Below are 24,268 nucleotides of genomic sequence, written 5' to 3'. Positions count from 1 at the left end.
TGGAAAATCAAATAATATTACATTGCATGTCATTTCTCTGATGTACTCAAAAAGAGGTATCAGCCTAAAAAAAGAATATATTAAAGAAAGTAAGTCAAATAATTAGCAGGGAATCTTGGCAGGTGAAGTTGGTGAGAAGCTGCATTCAAATATTCTCCTTCCATGTTGGTTGTCATTAAATGCTACCATGAAGGTATAAGAATACAAGAAATTTATCAACAGCAGAACTATGGAAATTTATCTTAGCAGGAAATTGTTCCTATGCTACTGAATAATTAGTTTCACTTAAGTCACTCAGGCTGTGACCACCGTCTGCATCCCCTTTTGTCTAATTCTTGTTAAATCGCTATTCAGGAATCACTCAGCTCCAAGATTATAGGACTGTATAATAAACAAAATAATTAGTTTCCAGACTTGCAATACACTGCAACATATTTCCTGGAATATATATATATATATATTTTACAACTATTATTTTGTATTCTCTCACGATTGAGAACTCAGCCTGCATGTATAAGAGCATTTGAAGAGAGGATAATTTTGCCATGAAACTAAATTCAAGCTCGTTTAGGAGGGCTAAGTGAATGAACTTTGATGCACGTACCAGAACGTCTGCATCAGCCAAGGCAGCCCACATATATTGACAAGCATCCCAGAAAAATTATGGATGGATGGAGCATATTCCCCTTCAGACTTGTTAAATAAGGACCACTACCGAAATGGACTAATTCCCTTTGCCAGGGCAGTACCAACACTGGCACCCTCTGCTCCACGCCAGCACTGGAACAGACTGTTAGCACTGAAAACAAGACACATGTCAGCTGAGGCCTTTATGACAAACTCATTAAACTGGCACAATCTCTTTAGTCTTGAATTACGAGTGAACCCCAGGAGCACGGAATGCGTAAACCAACAGATTCAAATCCTACAGAAAGCCAATTGAATACCTTTTCTTTTTCTTGCTGCAAGACTCAAAACCCTTGTGAAAATGGAAGTCACAGTTTAATTTTCCAGAGGCGGTAAGATACGGTAACGAGAGATGAACTCACAGCTCGGAGTGATTCCTCTGCGAGCACAGGCACAGCGCATGTGAGACCGCAGGGAGGACGAGCACGGGAGGCTGAGCGGTCCCTTGCAGTACAACGATGGGCACTGGCACAAGCAAACAGCTCATACTCACCTCTGGCTTTCAGCGTGAGCTAAAGTATCAGAGTCACAGAGGAGTTCAGCTTAAGAAAGGCACCACCAGTCTGACACATCTGCACACAACCCATTACACAGCCCCCTGTCAGGAGGTAGGAGGCGGCTGATTGCCAACTCGGGGGCAGCGATTTCCCAAGCCCGGGTCTCTACTGGGGAAGCTGAGAGAGGAGTCTGTCAGCTCAGCCGGTAGAGAGAGCTGCCCCAAGTGGGCAATGGTTGGGATGGAGGGCAAGGTCTGTGTCTCCACCTCAGGCACCTTCACCACTCCATCCTGATTCCCCCAGCTGCCACCTCCTTTAAGGTAAAAGGGGAAAAAAATAACAGTTTTGCAGTGACTCCTCTGAATGATCTACAAATAAATTGTTCATATAAACAATTAACTGGAGAGATGGGATGAGATGATGGGGGGGGCAACTTCTGGTGGGAGGACAGTGAGGAGAGAGAGGCCAGCAAGACTCCTGGAGCTGCAGTGCACATGGGGCAGCATCAGAGCTCGTGCCTCCAGAGAGGGCAGTGGGGCTCCTGCCGGGCTGGGGCAGGGTCGGCTGGCCATGGGCTGTGCTGGGAAGGCTCTGCCTGGCGGCTGCAACGGAGCTGCACTGCAGGCTGCAGTGCTCAGGACCTACAGAACTACCTCAAAGGAAAAGCCACTTCACAATAAAAAAAGCCCTTTGTTTTACCACACCTCTAGAAACAGCCACTGACCCCTTCCCTGCCTTCCTCAGCTGAGTCTTCTGTGGGAGGTCTTCTGTGTCCCATGTTCTCCTCTCTGGGGACTTCTGCCAGCTGAGCTGTGCCCCTAGAGCTGGTGACTGTAGCTCAAACAAGTCCTTCACTGCAGCGTGTTACAGCAAACTGCAGACATCACTTGGGACTAAACTAGCAAAACACACATCACTGTGTCTGCCTCCCTTCCTTCTTCTCTAGGTACCAGTTCATATCAGCAGAGCACCCCAGACTCCACTCCCTCAGCATTGCCTGACCAGGCTGAGGACCTGCCAAATAGACAGCATTGTTCTTTGTAAAACATCTTCCAGCACAAGCAAAAAACAGAAGGATGGCCCTGCCCTAATTGTGACCATTTAAAAAGCCCTCTTTACTTTCCTTAGGGCTTTAAGTCTTATTGGCTGGGTTTAATTCAATGAACTTGAAGCAATGAAGTTCATTGAAGCTGGTTTGTATGAAGAGTTTTCTTTCAGGGAGGCAGCATTAGACAGTGAGGTGCTGGATCCCAGGAGGATATTAAACATTTAATATACTGGCAAATATGACATATAAAAATGTTCTGTGAAGGATGAGCAGCAGAGCTAAAAAGCATAAAAAAGCTTCTGCTCATCTCCAGGCTGCTGCTGAGCACTGCAGACCTCCAGCTACTGAATCAATCCAAATTCAAGAGCTTTTCCTTCCTTTAATATTACACAGTGGCTTTTGCTAGCAGTAGACATGACAAGCTGAGCAATTTCCTATATAGCCAACTGTATGCAACTCTTATGAATAGATTGTAGCAGTAATTTGCAGTAATTGTCTGAAACTGCAGTTTACTGTTATTATTGATTTTGGACCAAATCTGAAGCATTTTTATTGGAGAGATTAGGAGTTATAGTTCCCTAAAGATCTGGTTTTACTAGATGTAGGAAAGTGTCACTATAAAAATGAATTTCAGTACTTTTCAGTATAACCATGTCATTTAAATTAATTTTCTTGCTAATTCCTGCACCCAAGGTGACCAATAGCACCCAGCCAACTCTAGCAATAGCTTATCCTTGCTGGGTTAAAGACTGCAGAAGCTGCCAGTCCTACAGGCCAAAGCTGGCAAGAGGAAAGCACACTAGCTAACATTTGCAATACAGAAGCTCACTGAAGCAACTTTGTGAAGGTGCAGTACAGGCTGCCTGGAAGGCTGGGAGAAGCCTCAGCTCATTAGCAGTGATAAGGCTGCCACTGCTGCCACTGGATCCAGATTTGGGTTCACATCTGTATCAAAGGCATGTCAAACATGGATACAGGGCTCCTGCACAGGAGCGTGCAGCAGCCTGGTCAGTGCTGTACAAAAGGTGACATTTGAATGCTCCAGGCACAATTTCCAAAACCTCCCCAAAAAGCTAAAGGAAACAGGAGCTTCCAGGTCTGTGCTGGCACAACTGGTCCTGGCAAAAAAAGTCTCATACACCCTTGCCCTCAAGGGCTGGGACAGTGACAAGAGGTGATCATTGGCTTCTTGTACAGTTGCCTCACTGATTTACTCTGCATAGGTCCCACCAACACTAGACTTTCTATCTGTTAGTTAAATAAGGTTTCCAAGCTTGAACAAACCCGCTGATGATATTAAATAAGACTTTTCTTTGAAAGAGCTACTGAACAAGAAAATAGTGATTTCTTTCCCCACCACAATTAATGAAATAATTTTCATCTGCTTTTTTTTTGAGATTTTTTTCTTGAGAAGCAACATAACAGCCTTGCCGATTACTCTTTGCTAAGGTACCCGATTGTGGTGACATTGAGGCTGACCTTGGAGTCACCTCCCCCGCTGCCGCACTCTCCTTTGTCGTACCACCATTTGTTTTTCAATTTGTCCAAGAGGCCTTGCTCATTCAGTTTTAATACTGCCAGGTTAACAGCATTTCTTGAAACGATAAAACATAACTTGTAAGAAAAAATGCACAAATGCTTAGGAAATCGTAACGTATAAAAAAAGGAGCACAAGAGGACAAATTGGCTAAAATTTCACAGAACGTGGAGCTATCAAAATGTCTGTACAGCAAATACAGGGTTAAATATTGGAAGGTGGCATGGAGGATAACATTTGCTCAAAACTGAAGTGTGCGGGATGGGGAAATCGTCTTTGAGAAAAAAAGTAACAACACCACATCATGCAGTTAACATTCGTCACATATGGCAGGTTAACTTGGCTTTTACCATTTAAATTGAAAAAGCCATTGAACTGTAAAATTAAAACAGCAACAAACAATCAGAGAGGACAACACGAAGAGAACACAAAAAAATGGATGCATTAAATAAATGAAACCATAATTTACCGTCTTATTTAACTCCATGGAATATTGAAGATTTTAAACTTTTAAGTTACCTCAAAATCCACAAGAAAGAAAATGACAACACAATACATCAGGGTAGGTGGAATACTATAACAACATGGATATTGTTATATTATTCCACCCACCTTAATGCTGAGCCTTTGGGGGTTGCTACACCATAGCCCTTGGAATCCAGGTTGCCTCCAACTTTCATGGTGTCGCAGGGCTTGCGCTGCTCGATGTACTCGTTCATCGTGGACTCCAGCAGGAAGGCAAACTTCCCCTTGGACTTCCTCACCCTGGCCACCCCGTCCGCCGTCGTCTTGGTGAACACCGAGGGCTCGGCCGACTTCATGTATGACCACATTTTCTCATAGACAGCTATTTTTGACCTCTGGGAGAGAAGGAAGGAGGGAAAGGAAGAGTCATGTTGGCAAGACTGAGCTCCTTGGGCTTAGCTGGGTTAGAGGTGTAATGACACCCTGTAACTGATGAAGGCTAACAGATCAAAAAAGTCAAGGTAGCTTGGAGAGAGATACATTGCCCCCTGAACAAAGACCAAACAACAAAATGCTTGGGGGGAGAAGCATATCTCAGACATTTATTCTACTGATTGCTGAGTAGCTGGCAGCCTCGGAATGAGCAATGGTGTGTGCCCATCCCAGCCTTAGCTCCTGTTCTGTGCTGGGTTTATCCGCCCATGTGCTGCTCTGCTACTGAGCCAGAGGGAGATGGGAAATCCCAGCTCATCCATCACTGCCAACAGATGCAAAAAGAGTCTCTCCTCTTCACACAAATCCTCAGCATTGTTTTTTTTTTAGACTAACTGCAGCTAGGAAGGGCTGGCATTTTTCTTATTACAAGTTTTCAGCAAGGCAGGAGTGTGTTTGTCACAGTGGCAATGGCAGGTCCATGATACAGGAGACCATGACATTCTAGTGGCTGCCAACAGAGATGCTCAAACAAGGGATATAAATAGTAATTACAAAATCTTTTATGAATCAATAGTCAAATGCTCAAAATGTGGTTGCCTATTTTCCTAAAAGACAGCAAATACAAATATTAGCAATAAGCTGAAAAAATTGCTGGTTAACTGCCTGTCACCCATCTATATTTTTTCCTGATTTCCCTGTTTTGAGCCTGAGCAAACCCTAACAGCCTCTAGCTCAGCATACAAGCTTTGGAAACCTCGAAATGTTGAGAAATGTGTTACTTCCCCTTCTCTCTCTTCCCCACCAGTAACATTTAAGCCACCCTCAGATCTCAAAGCCACCTCCAGACTGTCAAGAATTTGTTTCCTGGACTCCCAGATAAACTTTCCTGCTTGGTCAACACAAGGCAGTAATGCCAACTGCATTTCTCCAAAGTCTAGAAATCCCAAGGATTTATATAAGGCCAAGTTGTGGGTACCTTGAATTTATGCCTCATATTTCTTGCCAGTTCCCTGTCCACAGCTTTCCTTGCAGAACAGGAATGAAGCAGATAGTAGCTAAATCTAGTTCAAATTTAGCAAACTTGTGGTGGAAGACTGCTAATGCCCATCAGCTTGATGATCGAGACATGCTTCTTCTTCATTCAGGACAATTTAATGCATTTTGAATAATGTAATGCTTAACAACCAGCCTCCAAACACTTCACAGGGAGCAAGCCCTGCCTGCACTCAGATTCTGCCTGCTGCTCCTCAGATTAACATGCTCAGCTGGTGCTGCTACGGTGGATAGAGAGGAGCACGGAGGGCAGGATTTTATTTTATCCTTTCTGATGAACTGAAAAACAACTGAAAATGCAAACCAATTAAAATCAGCCCATCTGACAAGAGGAAATCAGAGCGACAACAATATATCCCAGTTACAAGAGGGGCTGGCTGGGTGGTGGGTGTGAAAGAGGGGCTGTACAGCTTTGTTTGCCCAGCATCAGGACAAAGAGGGATGTAACTGGGGTCTGAACTGGTCCTTACAAGTTGAAAGAAGGAATCTGTATTTTCCTGACCTTCCCCTGAAACAGCAAACACTGAATAGCCTGAGATGAGGATGGTGGTTTTGAATTTGAGTGGGGAATGTGGCAGTTTAGCCCCTGCAGGGAGTGCTAAGCCTCAGCTGACTGCAGGACCATGGATCCTGCCCAAGGAGCGAATCTCACAGGGGCTCAGGGCCAGGGACCCATGGGCTGGCAGCCAGAACACCCTGATAGCCACTTAATCACTGCCTGCTCGAGGTGCCCTCTGCGAGCACACTTGGTGTTCCTGCTTTTCCAACAACCCACTTAATGGATGTGGGCATTTCCCCATCTCCTGCCCTGCTGGGAGCTGCCCAGGGCATTGCATGGCTCCCAAGAACCTGCCAGAGGGGCTGTGGGGATTCCAGGGATACCAGAAGTGCCAGGAGGTGGTGTGCCCTGTGGGCAGCAGGGCAGCTGTGAGCAGTGGCAGCTGTGCACCCATGCAGGTGGCAGTGCAGGCAGTGTCCCAGGCACTGCCCTGGCCAGCCTGCCAGCCCTTCTTGGGCAGCTCTCTTGGGCACAAGGGAACATCAAACAGCCTGGGCGGCCAACACGGAGACTGCAGGAGCAGTGGCATGTCCTAGCTTCAAGGTTCTCTTCTTACAACCTTCATCTTCTTCTAATATAAATAATGCAAACACACCTGGCCATTTATATTTGCAAATAGGCATCCAAGGGACAAAAAGAAGGTAGAAAACAATCTTTACTCTTTATACCTCTCAGCAAGCTGAGGTCGTGCACCTTCCAAATTGTGCATGCACTACATGTGCTTTTGCTTGTTTTCCCCTGCAGAGTGTGCCTTTAATTACCCAGATAAACCAGTCTCTTTTCCTTTCAATCTTTTAGTTCACACGTGAATACCTGTCTGTCATAAGTTCTTTCATACTTTTTCCACCTGACTACCTGAAAGCAATGGCCAGTGCATCTGTGCATTGTTAATAATCACAGTTATCTGGTAGTGCCAACAGCATGCACAGGGCTGCACATGGTCCACAAAGCACGTTCCCTACTCCAAGGGCAAAGGGTGAATATCAGCATTCATGCTTCAGAAAACCAAATTCTACAACTGAAAACCTGATCTTTTTTCAACTTCAACAACTAGCCTAAGCTTTATAGTCTGTTGCCTTCATTTAACTCTTCTGGATGATGTAGTTAAAAATCAGTTGCCATTTCTATATGGTCATTGCCCACCTCTTCTTCTGGCAAGTGGGATTTTGAAAATATCTTGTTATTATCAAATTAACTAAATAAGAACAGCAATCTGATCTAGTAGAAGTATACAAAAATTGAAGCTAGAAACAAAGCATGTGTTGACCTGGAAAGGTTACTCTAAAATGCATCAGGCATGTGTTTGGAGCACAGTCTGGCTGAGGATCCAGGGGTTCTGAGAGAGAGGACCAGGGATGTGATGGGCTCTGGCCAATGAGTCCTGCTTGGTGAGTGCTGATTTTTGCAGCATCACCCAAATTCATAAGAAGGTGAAAGCAATTAGCTACGATGAGGCTTCTTGGAGAAAGGGACAGTGGCACCATATGAGCTGTGACACCTGCACACGTGCTCAGCAATGCTCAAGTGCTCAAGGGTGTTTGCTGCTCCTAGAGCCGTATTTTAAACCTGCTCAATGCTGTGAAACAACCAGTTGATTAAAGCTGGTCAAAGATGCAACAGGATGAAATGACAGATGGTATTTTTAGTAAATATTTTTTTTCCAATTTTCCAATTGCCTCCACAAAACCCAACCTTCCCAGAAGCCCCTAAAAGACTTTCAGAAAAGAAAAATGTCTTTTCTAACTATAAAGCTCCAAATTCCGTGTTGAAAGAACATTCTTACCCATCTGTCCCCCTCTGCAGACATTCACACTGCCTCTCCCAGCCCCCCTAGGAGTCTGACACCCATAAAAGGGGCCAGACAGCAGAAGCAACCACAGAGAAAGGATTTACACTCCTAAGAAAGGCAAGGTCTGACAGATCTGCACTGCTGCTAGAGTTCAGTGGCAGTAAAACATTCTCCCTGTCAATAAAGTGTTACTTTTAAAGAGATCCTTAGGAAAAAAAAAAACTTAAAAGCAAAGATTTAAACCAATTCAAAGCCCATAACTATAGTAACTCCCTATGCTCTGCAACTCCTATTTCTTTGATATTGCTCTCCAGAAGTCCGCCACACACATTTCCTCGGGATTTCAAGGGGATATTATTATAATTTTTTTCTTAAAAGAAACATTTTCAGTGTTTCATCTCGGCCCTGAGACACATTAAAGCGTCTTCATTATCGCAGCCTTACTGCAGATATAAATAGAACTGGTCTTTGCTTTGTCAATAATGCTGGCTTTTTTTTTTTTTTTCTTTATTTGGATATGTTTATGCAGAAATATGAGCCACAAACACTACAGCCAAGGGTGCAGGCAGCTCCCTTCCATGTCAGCAGGGCCAGCAGCTCTCGTGCCAAGGACTCATTTCACTTGGCCCGTTACTAATTGGCACCTAAATACACGTTGCTTCTGGGTAGCAATGCATTCATTTGAAAAGAAGATGTCAATTCCATCAGTCCACAATTTTAACACTGTCTTTCATTCTAATTCTGCTAGTTTTGCTGTGTGGTTGACTCCAGCAGTGAAATGAAAAATCAGCCAGAATGTGTGGCAGCATCCAAAAGTGTGGCCAGTCAGGGCTGGGTGAGTGACACAGGCATGGGAAGGAGGCAAATCTGCCTCTCAGATGCAGTAATGTCTTCAATCCAGCAACCACAAATGTGGTTCCAGCTGAGCTAGACCTTGGTTTCACTTTTGCACATTCCAAATCACCTAGAGATACCTAGCAAACCTCTGCACACCGTGGACAATTCCTTGACATTGGTTAAATTTAGCTCTAAAATATGAAGCCTCCTCCCAGTGACTGAATTCCCTTCCCCCTTTGCAGACATCTGTCTCACACTTCTGCTAAAAGTGACATTGTCACCTCCTCCACTACTGAGTAGGGGTGAAGCTGCTGTGTTTGAAGGAAGCAAGGCTTCTCCTTTCTAGTTAAAGTATGTTACAGAGATGTCCTTTACCCAATTTAGAATGTTTAACTCTCCCTACCACCTCCTCCACAACCTGAAGGTCTTCAAAATGTCTCCTTGTGCAGCCCGTTGGGATATTTTATTAAAAATGACTAAAATGGTCCTTAATTTCTTATGACAGGGACCAGGAAGTGATTTCCCAGCAGCCAAGCTCAAATTGTTCTCCTATAGGTGAGAGCTGTTGATCATCCAGTCATGAGCTAAATTTACTCAAATATTATTTTAAAAATCCAGTTATCTATTTTGTAACTGTATAACTTTTTTGTACTTTAAGAAATTTTAGATTATACTGATGTTAATTTTTTACCTCTGCCTTCAAAATTAAGAGTGATAAACAAAGTGTAGCAAAATAAAGAAGCATGTGGAGCATCCTGACTGCAGCACACACATAAAGGTAGGCAGAGACATTAACAAAGGTCCTAGAGCAGCAGACTTACCACTCTCCTCTGCTGCACAGACCCTATGACTACATTATAGCTCCTTAACAAGGGGGATTTACAGCCCTTAAGTCAGACAGATGTTGCTGATACAAAACACAACGGTCCATACTAAAATCAGTGCAGGTATTTAATCTGAATAATACATGCTCCCTTTATACAGATCACACCTCTCTTTGTAGAGATGCACACCTCACTGGAATGAACTTGGGCAGTTGAGTGTGAACTGTAGCTTCATTATCATCACTCATTGCTTTTCTTCCATGTGTGCAATTAGCTCTTCTGCAGCAGCTAATGAGTCCAGGAGCTTATGAACCATTTAAAAGCAAGTTACTAGACAGGAATGAAAACACTGCCAAGAGACTGCCTTGGTATTGCTGCTGCTGCCTGGCTTGGGCCCCACTGACATCCACGGGGTTTAGGCAGTTGCTTAACTAAACTTCTAATTTGGCAATTCACAATGGAGTGGCAGCACTGTGTTTGCTGTTTGGATATGGCTTTGATTGATGCCTTTCCACTCCCCCCAAGCCTGATGTTGAGTCATCCCTGGCAGAGCTGCCTCCAGGGGGGAGTGAGGGACACTGGTGGGAGCCCTCAGCCTAATCTCAGCCCTGGAGCACATGGAGGCCAGCCTGATGATGATGCTATGTAAGAACATGATAAATATTATTAGTAAGGTCCCTCTGCCTGAGATTTCCAAGCTCTTTACTGAGAAGGTAAAAATAGGTCTCATGAAGGCCAGAGGGCACCATTAGTCCCCTCTCCCCTGTGAGGACATGAAAGCAGAGATGTCATTTACTGAAGGTCATAGGGCAGAGTCTAATAGATCAATGTCACAGCTTTTAGCCACAGATAACTTGTGATGCCAGCAATTTACTTACCTATATGGACAGAAAAATCAATCCCATCATTACATTAACCTCTTGCTTTTATTACATTCTCGGCAGAAGAAAGTAGGTCAGGGCATTTCTCTTCCAGCAAGGCCAAACCCCAAATCTACCAATCTCTACCCACGGTTTATGAATTTGCAGGATGCCACAGAAAAGCAAGGTTCAAGTATGCACATGTAAACTAGTCTGTATGTTTGCAGGAACACACAAATCTTTGAGAGTGTATGCACACACGTAAAGGAAAGGGTGACCTGGTGACTAATAATATTTTGCAGCCAAACATATGATGGGAGACATTGCCATGTTGGTTTATTGCTCAAATGATAACTTATGCTTTAGAAATGGCATTTTTCTTTCCCAGTTGGGGCAAACAAAGCCCAGAGAGCAGAAGGATCAGGCCTGCAAACCCCTGGAGTGCTGTCTTCCTTTAGAATCCTCTGTGTCAAGATGCAGACTACCCCTGCATGGGGCTGAGGGATGGGGAGTCCAGCAGGAGGCTGGTGGAGGTGGTCATGGTGGGGAAGGACAGTCCACAGCAGTGTGCCCACCCAAACAGCTGGGGAAGCATCTTAATAAAATCCCTCCAGGCTTCAGCATCATTACTTTTTCCACACCTGACACAGACAGTGGCCTGATCACAAAAGGAAGTGTTTTACAGAAATAATACAGTATTTTAGGAGGTGTGTTTTGAGAGTTTCTCCCTGTGTATTATGGTCTTTTTCAAAGAGTGACCTTTGGCAGCAGGCAGGTGATGTGCTGCAGCTGCTTTTTAACAGGCAGCTCTTGTGCAGTGAGCTCTGCTCACACAGCCAAGCAGAGTCACTCCGGCTGCAAGCAGACACTGCTGACATGTCAGGAACAGTCTGAGCAGCAGAATGTAAATCAAGATTTTAAGACATCCCTTCCTGGCACAACACTGAACTTCAGACTATACTCATCTCCTCACTTTATTGCTGCCTTTACTCCTCCTTGTTGCAATGCTGATTGGGAAATTAAAATGAAAGTCTTTACCAGAGACAAGCTGCCTTTGTAAATCCTCTGTGACACAGGGACACAGCCAGTGCTTGGCCCGAGGAAGCAGTGCTGGGGGGTGACAGGGCTGGGTGGCACATACCAGGGATGTGCTGGGTAAGCCTGTCTGTCTGTCTGTCTGTCTGGGGAGCAGGAGCAGCACACACTCAAGCTGGCTGGAGGGAGGCTTACGTCAGCCTTCAGGCTAAGGGGCATCTTTCCAGCAGTGACATATTCAGCAGAGTTGTCTTGTCTGGGCAACTGAGCAGCACAACCAGCCCTGCTCTGGATTTGGCCTGCAATAAATTAATAGAGAATGGCATTTCCAGCACATGATCTGAACGCTGTCAGGTCTAATGAGTTTTCAGCTCCAGACAGAAAAGGCCAATATACAAGCAATGATAGAGAAATCCCAGTGGACTGCAAGAGAGGATGTTTCATATTCACATCATTAGAGTTTCTAAACCTTCATGTATTTTCTAATTATGCAAAAGTAACAGTAGCAGTGCTGTGAGTCATTTATCAGCACCCATGTATTTTAAATGAATCTCTAATAAGCATGTACTAATGTGACACAGCAGCATTACATAAAATAGTAGAGACTTGAAAAACCAGAGTCCTCGCTGTCTTGGGCAATGTCATTATCATTATCATAGAGCTTCTCTCCAAAAAGTAGAGCATTCAAACAGCAAGTGATTTTCCCCCCAGGCACTCTCTGCTTTGCCTCTGTGGTACAGACACAGTTATAGTGTTAACCCACTGTGAGCTGCTGTGTCTGGCTTCCCATGGGCTGCAGCCCCTCTGTGTCCAGCTTCCCACAGGCTTCAGTCCCTCTCCCTACCTGGTCCCACAGCCCTGCTCTTACAGAAGGTGACTGCTGGGTGGTATGGAGACAGAGGTGAGCTGGAAAGCCTAAACCACAAACACAAGAGCTGATAGACAAATGCCATCTGTTATTGAAGATAATGGAGAGCTTTATTCAAATATTTGTTACTAAGTGTTGCCTGAATTTTTTTGTAAATTTTGGCTTGCCTGCTGAAATTAGTAAAGTGGTTCAGCCACCTTAAGCCCAGCTCCATTCAAACACTTCTTTTCCAAGAAGTAGATGATGGATGAGCTGTTAATTTTAGTTCCTGTAAGGATACATTTTCCTCTCCAATCTGTAGGCCTAAAGACATTAGATCACTTCATGGGAAACCATTTCTTTTGTAATTATGTCACATTTGATTTCCTGTTGCCTTTAAAACTGCCTGTTGGCCATGTGGCAGAAAGGAGGTTCAAGAGATTAAATGAACCCCAGCAGCAGACCATCTATCATCCATGCAATGGAGAGGCTCTGATCTCTCTGCAAGCATACATTCACCTTTTAATATTTGTACATGCTCCCACCTATATCAAACAGGGGAAGAGAGAGAAAATATATAGGTGAATAATATTTTCACACCTTCTGTGTTTAAAAACAGTTAAACTACAGGACTTTTTATGATTAACCACTGCCACATTGCGTATCTCAGATCTATGAAACTCATCTTTGAAGCTACTACTTTTCTGTGATGTTCTATTCTTTGAAGCTCATAAATACAATCACACTTCAATATTTTTGTCAGGAATTTGTTATGATGACTGTGTTGTTTAGCTCAATGTCAAGAACACAGAAAGCTCCAAACTGCTAATCATAGTTTTATCCTAAGGCAAAAGGAAAGTGTTTGTATGACTGCAGTGCTAGAAACAAGTCCTTCATCTTCACTAGGAAAAGAAATGTTGAAATTAAAAATCAAAGAGTTTAACTACAGATGAAACCCTTAGTGCTGCGTGCACAGAGTTCACAATGGTGTTTTTAATAGCCTCTAATGATGATCTCAATATCGTTTGATTGCACAGAATGCATAAAAATCATATGGCAGCTAGGGGTGTATAACCCAAGGCTTCTCTTTACCTAAACTGCTTGCTCGTGGAATTTATTTCCCTCTCGTCTTCACACAACCTTATCATCAGAGGAAAGCAATGAGCTCTTTAATTTATAATGGGGTGTAACACACTGGTGCTTCCGAACGCATTACGGTCATAATTCCTGCGCTCTCCTGAGGCTCTGCCATGGAGCTGTGCTCCTCCTTGGCTGCCTGACTGGCATTAGCCTTGCCTGCCACTGTCAGAGGCACCTGCATGGGGAGCCCCCTCTGCATGCTGCCAGCTGGGGGGCCAAGTGGCACTTGGCTCTTCTGAGCCAGGAGGGACCCACGGGTGCCATCACAGCCCAGCAGAAGGCTCTACTGAACAGGAGGGGATGAGTTACCTCCTGTGCTTTTAGCTCAAGGTGTTTCTAAATCCTTTTGATGGGTTAAAGGAATGTTTCCTTTTAATTTCAAGAGTATTTTGGAGTTTGTTCTTTCCCTGTTCTTTCAGATAAATGTTCATTTTCTTTTTTGGTGTTTATCTGCCTGGTGTTTTTTTCTTTGCTTTCCAACAAATTGTTTTTTATGTTGTCTTTAGTTTTACTAGCTGAACAATTTGGTACTTAAGTTTCTTTTCAAGAGATACCTCACCAGTCACCTTCCCACTTACTGCTTTTTCTGGTAGTTGTTTGCATGTCAAAGCACCTCTCCTCAGTAATGGGCAACCAGAAATGCAAAGCCTCTTGCTAGTGCATCTCATGCTTTTCTATCTTTCCATGCTGAATGATTCTGATTTCAGAATAGTTTCAAAATGGGGAATATCTTAAGGGGCCATCCTCAGCATGACTTCCTGTGTCTTAAAAACTGTAGGTTTATACATATTTTATGTATAGACAACCAGAAAGGACTCACATCTGAACTTGGTTTGCAAAGAATCACTTTTTGAGGAAAACCAGCTGTAAGAACTGGAACAACCATCATGCCTAAAGGATCTCTGGCCTTTCTACTGAAATTCCTAACAGATCTGGCAATTAATGACATTTCCAGGAGGAAAAATCAGGAGCTGACTTCAGGGCAAGTCATTCCACCTGAGGCATGGGAGAGCCACTCAGTAGCTGAGTTATTTGGTCAGGGACATCCTTAAACTTGTGCTGAGAAATATACAAAGAAAACTTTCTACAATAAAGTAAGATTCATTGGAGATCTTCTTTTTTCCTTAATTTTGTGAACAGTGATTAACTATGTAAGTTCACAGTGAAGTGTACTAGCAGGTCAGCTGTGTCTGTTGATGATCAAACATATACTTGTCAAGGTATTTTGCAGAAGCCTCTTAACAGAAATATCTGCTATCAATTAAAAGAAACAACCATAAATTCAAGGGCAATTTATATTTCTAAATGTCTACAAACATGTCCTGCTTCTGCTGAAGTTTAAATACAGCTAAGTTTAGACAAGAATCACTAACTGATGGTAAAGGTCATGCCTTTTGAATATATGCATATTGGAGGTGAAGTATTAAGAGTGTGGTATTACACTTAGGCTCAGTGCTAAATTTGGATTAAATAGTATTATATTGATTTGGTAAGCTGCTCAGATATGCTGAAACTTTAACTGAATGTATTAGAAGATGTTAATTCTAACAGATAGACCCTTAAAAGTAGCTTAGGGATTTGAAACTTCTTTCTCATACAGGCCTTCACCAACCTTCAAGAAAGAAAAAGAGGACTTTTGGAGTCCTTAATCTGAGTCCATGTGTTAATAAATATCTCAGGAGAGGTTCTTTCTTTTCCTTTTCAATATGGATGAGTGCCCTTTGAAAGCCAAATGGCAATTGATATAATCTATTGATTGCCACTTAAACACTTTTATAAGCTAATTAGTTCAAAATGTAAGATACTTCTGAGCAGAAGCAAGCAAAAACCACGAGAATACAGGAAGGTTCCTCTGAATCTTAGATATACTGGGAGGACAAACGCCTTTATGCAGAGAATCACCAACAAGTGAGGAGTGTAAACAGTGTCTGCTGTGAAACTTTTCTAACATACCAGTTCAGGCTGGGACTATGAGAGCAGGGTTGGGTTGGGATTGTGAGGGCAGGGTTGGGACTGTGAGGGCAGTGTCACACCAAAGCAGCCACTGTGCAAGCCTCAGGCAGCCATGGTGTATCCAGCTTAACCCCCACAGCTGGGAGAGCCTCTACCCAGGAGACACTGCCGTGTTTAGGGAAACCGCCAAGATGGAAAATAGGTCATGAGCTGGAGTCTGCCCAGGTCTGAAGTGGCTCAAAGTCATTGCCATCTGTTCATCTGAATTGAGAGGCTGGTATCAGTCCAGTTTCAGGTATTCACACTGTAAAAAAAATGTTCAAAAGTGATTCTGTCTGGAAATGGGGCTGGCAGAAGGGAGCCATGACCTGGAGGAGCTCCTTCTAGCACATGCAGACAATATGGTGGGGATCTGAAGCTGACTTACATGTCATTCCTTTATGATGCATCAGGAGGCAATTTTTCCTTTCTACTGTCAGTCTGGTACCTTCCCCTGACCAACAGCAGTGATAAAGATCAGGATCTGACTAGAGTCTTGGAGAAACATTTTAGCCTTACAGCTCTGGAAAGAGATATAGCTATACAAGCTTCCTAATGGGATCTTGGAGACACTGTCCTGAACCTCCTGTGTGAAGCCATGGCCCAGCTATAAAGCCAAGTTGCTCCCTTCTCACTGAGTAAATGATCATGAGCCACTCAGCTAACTGCTGTTTAAACCAGCAAAATTCTGGGGGAAAATAGGTGAAGGATATTTCCCTTACACCGGGGATAAGCATTACCCTGTACTCAAAAGAACTCATGGCTTTTTCCAATTCAGAGCACTGTCACATCCACTGATGCTTTTGGTAGCAGAGTGGAAAGAGATGCCAAGGGAATACAAGTACCCTAGAACACAGAGAGGTGCAGTCTGTGCTGCAGGACCTCGGAAAGCAAGAGTCCTCTAAGTTATTTAAAGTTTCAGCCACCTTTACCATCTTATTAAATCACTAATAAAGACTGTACAATGAAGTATTTATGTGAACATACGCATTTCTTCTAAGGCAAAGCTTCTGCCCTTTTCAAATCAACTGAAGAAGACTCTAATTACAACACTTTCATGGATGCATCACTCTATTCAAATTAATTACTCTGCAAAAGTTAATACAGCTGAAATTATGTTGTGTTCCTTGAGAATGCCAGAGAGAGAGAAGCACACTGAGGGCTCATTCTTCTTCCCACTGGGCCCATGCAGCCTTGCTCCACACTGCTGGGGCTCTGCTCTGGTCCATCCCCATCCAACTCCTGGCCTGGCTTGATGGAGCTGGCAGCTCCTGACAGATCAGCTCATATACAACCCTGCTTTTCCCAGCACCAGCAGAGAGACACAGCTCATCTCAAGATTATTAGCAGCACAACAAAGCATTCATACATTTACCAGACTTTGTATCCTTTCACATGGAACACTCATTCCTTTGATCTCTCCTTGAGAAGGGATTTCCTTGTTGTGTCAAACTATTAAGAAAATGAAGGAATATCCCCATACAATCCCTCTTTCAATATGAACTGTAACAAGGTAGTCAAAAGAAAGCATTTTCCCCCTAAGATCAGTATAGTAAACATAAACAGTACCAATATTTCTGAACAAGTTGTGCTACCTCTTTTGACAGGTTCACTCAACTCATTTTTGTTGTAGACATAATACTGCCTTAGGTTGATAATTAAGCAGAATAAGAATTTTTATACACTAATGTCATCCTTACAAGGTCAGTGTTTATTTCATAGGATTTTAAAACAAACAGAAGCTGCTGTAATGTACCTGCTGCCACAGTTAATTACAAACAACTGAGTATCTCTTTTAATATAAAGACATTACAGGCAGAGTGCAAAAGTTTCATAAAATACCTTGCATTCCCTTTCAGGTTTACATCAGATATCTATGCCATGTATTGAAATTTTAAGTAAATTCAAGGACCCCTGAGTATTCCTCCAAGGAGCCCTCAGTATTTCATCAGCCTACAGCAGCAAGGGTTTTTTTTTTTCTCCCTCCTCCCTCTTGCTTGCACCTGGCCAGTATGCATGAGAGGCAGTAATTAGTCCTGCAGCACTGGCCAGTCTTCTATACACAAAAATGTTGGTTTGAATGGCATCTGATTGGCACTGCTGAGAGAGAACCAAGAGCTCCCTGAGAGGCCTGAGCATTCCAGTTCACCCTTGGAAAGAAGTAAGAGCTCCTCAGGATGACGTTTTCAGAGATATAAAAGTGGACTGAGATCATATTTAAAGTTCCTAATGCCTCTCATCAAACTGTCTGCAGTTCAGCCTGTGGCTTGGCAAGGGGAGAAAGGAAGGATGACCTCAAATAAACGTGTGTACCTGCTTCTACCCCCAAATGTTGCAAAGCCTGCATCTCCCTAACCAAGGTGAAAAACAACCAGAGTTCTGGGGTACAAAATTTTTACCCGACTGTCAGATACAGCCACAGCCAGACACTGGTGAGCAATGAAGACACAACAATGGCAGCAATCAATGCTCCACCAGGAATGAGCAGCACATAGGCCTCCCCTCCCCCTTCATTCTGGCAAGTGAGCACGACGTTGGATGGCATGACTGGCTGCCAGCTGGGCAAGCACAGCAAGTAGGTCAAGAGCATTGCTCCTTGCAAGAGTTTTCTCTGCTAAATATTGTGCCAACCACTGCATTATTGCTTGTCAGACCAAAGCTCTGAAACTGGTGTTACAAAACCCTTCTCGTCACAGCAGAAGTCGGATCTTCCATCTTGAGATGATTCAGGTTAAGCAAAACCACCCATTTCTGGTAAAATGCCTTTTGATATTAAAATCTGCTCTAAGGCCTGTCCTGATTGCACAAAGCTATTACAGCTGTGTAAAATCAAACAACTGAAACCCATAAACTAGGCACTTAAAGGAGATTTAACAGACTTACTCTAAAGAATTCTTTGGTTGAGCCTGAATCCAAAGTGCCATAGGCTATTTCAGTTTGTTTAGCCAGGTCCTCTGCACTCTCTATGGGTGAAACCATCCTTTCCACCGTAAGGAAGGCAGCGAGATTAGCAGTGTAGGAAGAGATAATGATGAGAGTGAAGAACCACCACACTCCTCCGACAATTCGCCCTGAGAGAGATCTATGGAAAAACACACATCATTAAATTGCTTTGAAGACAATCCTTGATTTTTTTTTTTTTTCTTCACTGAAGAGAAATTCACATGCACAACCCTTTTGTCCAGATCTTCCAGGTATCTCTGAACAGGTGGTCTGTGAGCCAGCTCCTGATAACCTCCCTCAGGAGTGAAAAATCAGTGTACACCTGGTCTTACCTAGTGCAACCCTTTTTGTAGTCTTTCAGTGAAAACAAGAACAGTAGGTTAAGAGCGAATTCATTTGGGGAGAGGAATAAGCTCTCCTGACTTCTACAAATCCTTTGTTGGAAAAGGCTTTTCCCAGAAGATTTCTGTTGTCTCTGTGCCCAGTCTTTCCCTGTGCTGGACATGCTGGGATATGCATGTTCCTTTGCCCAGCTCAGAGGACACAAATGCAATTTTTACTGTATCCAATCCCAAAACATAACATACAGTAAACTGCAAAAATCTGAGTAAACATGCAAAAGAATGTACCAAAAATGATCCAGTATCCTTCTCTCATCACAATCTAGCAGGAATTACAAACTGAATCTGCATATTGAAGTGAGAAGAGAGGCTGGTTTGGTTTATGTTTTATGTTAATTAAAATTTGCATGTTGCACTGCTTCAAGTCAAGCATATCCCTGCTTTATAAGCACCAGAGCAACAGAGAAGGAAAGAAAAAAACCCTTGTGTTTAGTTTTTGTTGCAGTCTTTGGTTTTTGTTTTTTTAAAGGGATTCCATAAGGACTGAAGAAAAAACCTATTTGCAACACATAATTGCAAAATGCCTAATGGTCAGAAGGTCTGGATCTTGTCAGCAAGAGCTCTTGATGTTTTACAGCAACTGAATAGCCTCAAAGTATTTGATCTAGGCTGAAGGATGGCAGTGATACATCACTCAGCTGGGTGGGGAATTTTATTGCCATGTACATTGCTTGTTCTTCAAATACAGCAGGTTGACCAAGAATCATTTCAACTGCTGAGACAAAGCTATTTCATGTTTTCCCTTAGCTCTACTGGTCCCAGTGGAGGAAGAATCAATCTCAGACACATCTGTGGAACCTGGGTGCTGTAGTCCTCAGTTTGTGCAAAGAGAAGAAATAGAAAACTCTTACCTGTTTATTTGTTTCCTTCAAGCCCCTCAGTGCCATCCCCAGACAGTGGGTACAAGTTGTCCTACCAACAGATGGAGATAGGCAAAAACCGAAAGTCTCATGACGTGCCCCCAACCCCACCCACACAGGGGAGTTTGCTGGTAAACTACCCAGTCTTGGCCAGAGCCTGAGATTGCCTGAGCCATTAAAAAAAATGCCATTAAATTATTAAAAAAAAAAGAAAAAAGAAATAAAAAACCATATCCATCCAACATTAAAAAACATAACAAATAAAAAAAAATCACCAAAACAAAAAACAGAGAGGTCAATTTGGAATATGTGAGAGGAATGTGGAGAAAGGTGAAGGACCACTGTTCTCCACTCTCCTCTGCCCAAGGAGCTAAAGCAGCAGCTCCCACTGAGAGGGCAGAGGAAGGCTGGTTCCCCAGAGTAGGCACACATCCACCAGATCACCCACAAGTGGAGGTGGCCTCCCTGCCTGTCTTGATGGCCTCCTAAGAGGGTAAGAGGCTTCCAAGTTTCAGCTTGGGCTGTGCAGCCATTGTGCTCACTAACACAAGGCTACTGAGTTGCTGCAAATGGAATTTGCAGCAATATATATACAGACTAATGCCTGCAGTCAAGGAATCTATCTACCTTACTCTACATTCTTTGTAGGTATCATGAGTGGGATTTTACCAATGGCTGCAGGCCTTTTTGTCCAGCTTCCTTAACAGGTAGGGTCTTGGCTTTAGCTATTTGGTAAAGCTTGATACCCTCTTACTTGGGCTGACACAATTTTCTCCAACTACAAATCAGCACCTGCTGAACTTGTCACATAAAGCTTCCTTTGGAGCCAGCAGAGAAAAAGAGCCTGACACCCTCAGAAAGAGATTTATCTCACTTGCTGTAGTGTTGGATAAATCTAAAGTTGTCCATCTGTCTCATAACTTCGGAGGGAACAAAGATGCCTTGCTAAAAATCACAGTCTATTGCTTTCAGATGGCTACATCAGGTGAAATTCATTCTCCTTTAGCTCCTTTCTTCACTACACACTTTCCATCTTCAGAGAAGACCTGGAGTTGAACTTCTCCTCCCTGCAGTGAGTGATGTGGACAATTTCAGAGCCAGACTGAGAAGGGGTTTGGCTAGCAGGTCCAGCAGATGAAACATCCACTTCCCTACTGCAGGACAAGCTCTATCTGGAGTTTCCAGGTTCCCATGGCCCTCTTGCTTTAATGTAGGTCTTGAAATAGGGAGATGAAAAAAAGACTTATCAGTGTGTTCTGATAAATTCATTGGAAGCATTGGGAATAAAATGTTCATTTCCCCTACATTTTCCCATAGGAAATCTCTAACTTGCATTGGTAGCTTTCCCTTCTGTTGGTAGGACAGATGGGTTGCTAGGATGGAGATGTGCAGAAGATAAGTGTTTTCCAAACCAGTGAAACCTCAAGCTCCTATTGCTACAACAATAAAAGGTTTGTGCCAGGCTGCATGTTCAGACAGCATCCTACACACTGAGAAAGGTAAAAATATCTCATCCCAGGGGTCTGGCAATCAGCAGGAACAAAGTCAGACAGATACAGGACAAAGACCACCTGAGAGGCAGGAGAAGAGGGGAACAGGGGGACCCCTTGACAAAAAGGCACTTCCCTGAGGGTCCTACGTGCAAGAGAGGGGTCTTGCTAGATGGGGACCAGGGCTGTTCTCAGAAGAATTGAGGTCACTTCAAAGAAAACTGGATGTCACTACAGTTGCTTCTCCCAGAGTCTTCCAGTGAGCACAGAAAGAAGGATTAAACAGCAGCTACTATGGAGCAGTCTGGGCTGACACAGCTGTCACTTGGTGTCACAGGATGAAGCAAAAGAAAAATCAAATAAACCACAAAGTTGACACTGAAGGAAAGACAAACAGAGAGAGGAAGAACAAGAACATGGACAAGCATGGCCTGGCAGCCTCAAGAACCCCAGTTCCCCCATCCATCTGCTCACACGAAGACTCCTTATACCCACTGCAGGGGCTGGTGTAGAGGGATACAGGAGAAAAAGGGTTAGTACAGGTACACTGGGCTGGTAATCAGAGTGCTGTCTGGTTTATACTGTGAACCACAGAAATGTTTTTCTATTACTCAGATAATAATTATAGAAAACTCAATCAAGCTTTTAGTACCAGCACCACTGTTTCTCATGCAAGCCATATCTGTCCACATGTGCAATAATGTAATTAAAAACAATCAATTAATGCTTTAGCTTAATATAGTTTCCCAAAACACCTCAATTTGTATGGCATTCTTTTAAAGTGAATTAGAGTGCTAACGAATGAGAGGAGCAACACAGATCTGGAACAACAGGATTGTAACTCAATTGTCAAAACAACGTCAGAAGGTGATTTCAAAAGCAAGTAAACAGGAATAGTGCATACCTTGAGAGGAAATTTAAAAGGAAGCATGGAGTCAAATGAGAGCAAATTAGTAACAAGAGAAAAAACCAAAATAAACATTCAAATTCACATTCAGTTTCCAGGAGAAAAATACATATAATACATTCAAACAAAACTTCATTTATGAAAATAGCTTGGATTTTGTTTCTGCTCAAGGCCATAAAGGATATTTGATTTCCTATATTGCAGATAAGCTTCTCACACTACTCCATTTTTAACTGGGCTGCTTGGATCGATATATGCAGTTGTTATGCTGACAAATATCCCTGAACACCTGTGCTAGGGTTCACCGAGCCCCTGGATATCCTGAGCACGGCTTGCTGGTACCCCAGCTCCGGGCCACCCTCTGCTGGCACGCCCAGCCAGCCCTCGGGGACACACCGGGCACACGCAGCATCTGGAGCGTGGCTTGAGATGCTCCAGCACAGGACTGGCAGCGGGAGGTTCAGGAATGTCAGGTTACCCTCTCATTGCTACTGTGAAAATCCCACAAAGACATTCCCATGGCCTTTAATAGGAGTCTCTTGAGTCTTCTGCTGTGAAAGCAGGGACCTAGAAATGCCCCTTCCAAATGACCAGCCTTGAGATAGTTTTTGATAACCCCCTGTCTTTTTTCATCAGCAATTAATTAATCTCGCCTTTTACTTCCACATGAATAAAGAGCAAAATGAAAATACATGCTCTCATAGAGATTTCAAAGATACTTTTGCTCAGAACAGTGTTACAAATTTGACTGTGTTTTTTCCTGATTCCATTTGCTCTATGCATCTTACATAAAAGCAAGTTTAATAATCTATTTCATCCCTCAAAAGTGAATTTTCAATGCTTTAGCTCACTATGCAGAAAACACAGCAGCCTTTGATAGCAGAACAAAACTGCTGAAATAAATGATTACATTAAGGGATACACTAACCCCCAGCCTTTGGCTGCTCTCTGATTCTGTTTAGACGACTCCTATTAAATACAGAGAGGAGAGTATAGGGATATATCCTCTGGAATATCCACACAGCATACTCACCGAGGATAGATCTAACTAGTCATTAGATGTCACAGCTGTTCCACACAAAGGCAGCTGAAAGAGCCTTTATCAGCAAGTACAAAAGTGATCTCTCCAGACTGCTTGTCGGCATCTCTCTACGACTGCTGTACGCTCTCATATGAGAAATTTATTCAGACAAAACCCACAATGGAAGAATGAAGCCCCTTTTAGTGGCAATAAAATAGTATGAAACATTCATATAGTCAATATACTGTGAATGGTGTAACCTTACAAAGACATGGATTAAGAATAGAATTTGGGAATAGTCCCTTCCATGTAAAAGAAATTTGACATTTTAATCAACCTAAATCAACATATCAGTCAAAGGAACAGTGTTTCTGGAATTTAAACCAAAGTAATAAATTTCTCTTTTTGTCCTGTAACAATGCATGTAACTGCCTGGAATGTTATCATGGAAGATAACAAAATAACTGGACAACATCTTCAAATGAGAGCCATATATTAATACTGAGCTAATAGCTTCTAATGGACAGATAAAATAAATAGATATACTGCTGTCTCTCTCCCCTTTTTTTTTTTTTGTAGGTATTTCCAAGGCACTTGTGGTTGTATTGAATAAAATAACAAGTGTGTTCCAGTTGTTATATAAGGTAAACGGCTGACCACGCCAAAGAGTCACATGAGAGCTTCCCAAAAATCCTATGCACTTTTATTTAACTGTCAATAACCAGACCTAGCGGAAACAGCGAGACGCCTGCAGCTTTCCATGTGATGTCCCAGTGCTTATTTCCCGGTCCTTTACATTGGGCACACACATGGTCAACAGCAATTTAAATGTTATCACTACTCATCCCCGTGAACAGCAAGCACTGGGGCAAAGTGTCAGTGCAGGTCTGAGGCGTAAGGCAGAAAGTGGGAGTGCAAACAGGGGGAGGAGGCCAACAGCTGTGAGTGCACAGGGAGCAGCACACCCAGACACCAGAACTGGGAAACGAACAAACACAAATTTATAGGATGATTATTGTACTCCAACAGACAAAACCATGA

The 24,268-nt window shown here is 43.1% G+C and overlaps 1 protein-coding gene across 3 annotated transcripts in view; it reads right to left on the bottom strand.

Moving 5' to 3' along the window:
* Positions 1-24,268, bottom strand: part of GRIA3 (glutamate ionotropic receptor AMPA type subunit 3) — a 145,609-nt gene that overhangs the window by 17,362 nt on the left and 103,979 nt on the right. For 2 of the 3 annotated variants that reach the window (XM_031504790.2, XM_021548471.3), the window contains exons 12-14: positions 18,489-18,687; positions 4,382-4,629; positions 3,712-3,826 (exon numbers count right to left, since the gene is read on the bottom strand). In XM_031504790.2, the coding sequence (XP_031360650.1) occupies positions 3,712-3,826; positions 4,382-4,629; positions 18,489-18,687 (562 nt within the window). The remainder of the gene's footprint in view (positions 1-3,711; positions 3,827-4,381; positions 4,630-18,488; positions 18,688-24,268) is intronic. The other variant, XM_021548472.3, reaches the window with a different exon arrangement.

Source organism: Lonchura striata, chromosome 14, assembly GCF_046129695.1.
Source record: "Lonchura striata isolate bLonStr1 chromosome 14, bLonStr1.mat, whole genome shotgun sequence".
NCBI classification, from domain to species: Eukaryota; Metazoa; Chordata; class Aves; order Passeriformes; family Estrildidae; genus Lonchura; species Lonchura striata.
Note: the sequence above shows the minus strand (reverse complement) of the source record. Positions and strands in the feature narration are given on the sequence as shown.